The 2510-nt window shown below is 44.8% G+C and overlaps 1 protein-coding gene across 1 annotated transcript; it reads left to right on the forward strand.

The window, feature by feature from the left end:
• Window positions 1–1662: 1662 nt before the first annotated feature.
• LOC118757437 lies at window positions 1663–2289 on the forward strand (the record flags this gene model as incomplete). The annotated part of the gene is made up of 1 exon (XM_036492148.1): window positions 1663–2289. A coding segment is annotated over exon 1 (627 nt), but the record flags the coding sequence as incomplete, so codon positions are not given.
• Window positions 2290–2510: the final 221 nt, after the last annotated feature.

The raw sequence follows: 2510 nt of genomic DNA on the forward strand, positions 1-2510 counted from the left end.
TATGTTTTCAATCGAATGGCAAAAGCGTGGGTTGCCTCATTCGCACATCCTTTTATGGCTCGAAGAGAAGATTAGGCCGAACGAAATTGATCGAGTTATTAGTGCGGAAATCCCGAACCCAGACACCGATCCCATTCTACACAACATTGTCAAAACCAACATGATTCATGGCCCATGTGGCTCATTCAATACAAACTCACCTTGCATGAAGGAAGGCCTTTGTACGAAGAGGTTTCCGAAAAAGTTCGTAAACGAAACTGTTACTGGTGAAAATGGATACCCATCTTACCGCCGCCGAGCACCTCAAAATGGCGGTTTCACTGCCGAAGTAAATATGCGCGGACAATACGTTTCAGTTGACAATCGGTGGGTAGTGCCTTATTCGCCAGTACTTTCTCGAGCATTTCAAACTCATCTGAATGTAGAATACTGCGCTAGCGTGGAATCGATAAAGTATATCTGCAAGTACGTAAATAAGGGAAGCGACCAAGCGACATTTGGTTTACAGAGCAGTGATCGTGACGAGGTGACCAAATATCAATCAGGTCGCTATATAAGTACTTCGGAAGCAGTGTGGCGAATACTTGGCTTTTCCATCCACGAACGACATCCTCCTGTAATGCATTTAGATGTCCATTTGGAAAACGGGCAGCGGGTGTATTTTAATCCTGAAAATGTAAGGGAACGTCTAGAAAATCCTCCCTCTACCACACTCTTGGCGTATTTCAATCTGTGTCAACAAGATAGTTTTGCACAAACGCTCCTGTACAATGAAATACCGTCCTACTACACATACAATAAACAAAGAGGAGTATTTAATAGACGCCGACGCGGTCAGCCTGTGGAGGGGTTTCCAGATGTCCATCGCGAGAACGCAATAGGACGAGTGTATACGGTGCATCCAAGTAATAGTGAGTGCTATTACTTGCGACTTTTGTTGCACACAGTCAGGGGAGCCACTTCATATAAATATTTGAAGACTGTCAATGGCGTTGAACATTCTACCTTTCACGGAGCTTGCTGTGCACTGTGTCTGCTAGATGACGACCGAAATTGGTTTGAAACTCTTGAAGAGGCCGTTGTCAGTGAAACTCCCAGTCGACTGCGGCATTTGTTTGCAGTTATGATAGTGTTCTGCGGACTTTCCCATCCTGTACAGCTATGGGAGAAATATCAGCGGCATCTGTTAGAAGACTTTCTCTTCGCGGCTAGGCGAGCTGATGGAGATAGTATTGCAGGTTCTGATGAGCGTGTTATTAATCGTTGTCTTTCGTCGCTTCAAGACATTGTTATTTCAATAAGTGGCAATCCTTTGAGTCATTACGGTCTTCCAGAGCCGCAGGAAACCACGGAAGCTCAGCGAGTTAGTAGAGAGTATGCAGCGGAGACAAATTACAGTTATTCTGCGATGACCGAAATTGTAAACAATAATTCTGGGACCCTTACCGATGAACAAAAGTCTGTATATAACAAAATATTAACAAGTGTCAATAAACAGGATGGCGAAACATTTTTTTTTTGGACGCCCCTGGTGGTACAGGCAAAACCTTTTTGACTCGACTACTACTAGCTGAAGTGAGACGACAAGGGAAGATAGCACTAGCTGTCGCCTCATCGGGTATTGCTGCCACTTTACTCCCTGGAGGCAAAACTGCCCACACTATGTTTAAGATACCCTTGAACCTCGATATAAATGAAACCCCAGTTTGTGCCGTATCGCGAAATAGTGAAAAGGCGAAGATTCTTGCAGAGTGCAGCCTAATCGTTTGGGATGAGTGTACGATGGCGCACAAGAAGGCCGTGGAAGCAGTCAATCGCACTCTCCAAGACATCCGACGAAACGATCACATCATGGGAAGAATAACTGTTTTGTTTTGTGGGGATTTCCGTCAGACTCTACCCGTTATAACCCGCGGAACCAGAGCTGATGAGGTGAACGCATGCCTCAAATGCTCCGTACTCTGGCCACGGGTGCAGAAATTGAGTCTGACGCGCAACATGAGAGCACACTTAGGCGGCAACCCCCGTGCGCAAGAATTTTCAGATGCTTTGCTAAAAATCGGCGAAGGTTCATTTCCCGAATCGAATGGATTAGTAACCCTACCAGAGAATCTTTGTAAGATTGTACCTTCGGTGGAGGAACTAATTTATTCAGTTTATGGAGATGTATCTCAAATAACGCATAAGGACAACAATTCTTGGCTTTGCGAGCGAGCAATACTTACGCCCAAAAATGACCAAGCAGCTGCCATAAATCACAGCATTTTGGAAAAAGTTGAAGGAGACGAGGTGATATACCGGTCAATAAACATAGTTTTGGACCGAACCGATGCTACCACATATCCAGTAGAGTTTCTTAATTCTCTTTCTGCCCCCGGACTCCCTGCGCATAACATCGTCCTGAAAGTAGGTATTCCGATTATGTTGCTTCGGAACTTAACCCCTCCAAAGTTATGCAATGGAACCCGCCTTAAAGTGATGTCGCTTCGAAATAATATTATAGAAGCAGA

This window comes from Rhagoletis pomonella, unplaced genomic scaffold (assembly GCF_013731165.1).
Source record: "Rhagoletis pomonella isolate Grant_MI unplaced genomic scaffold, Rhpom_1.0 Rhpom_scaffold_17970, whole genome shotgun sequence".
Classification (NCBI taxonomy): Eukaryota; Metazoa; Arthropoda; class Insecta; order Diptera; family Tephritidae; genus Rhagoletis; species Rhagoletis pomonella.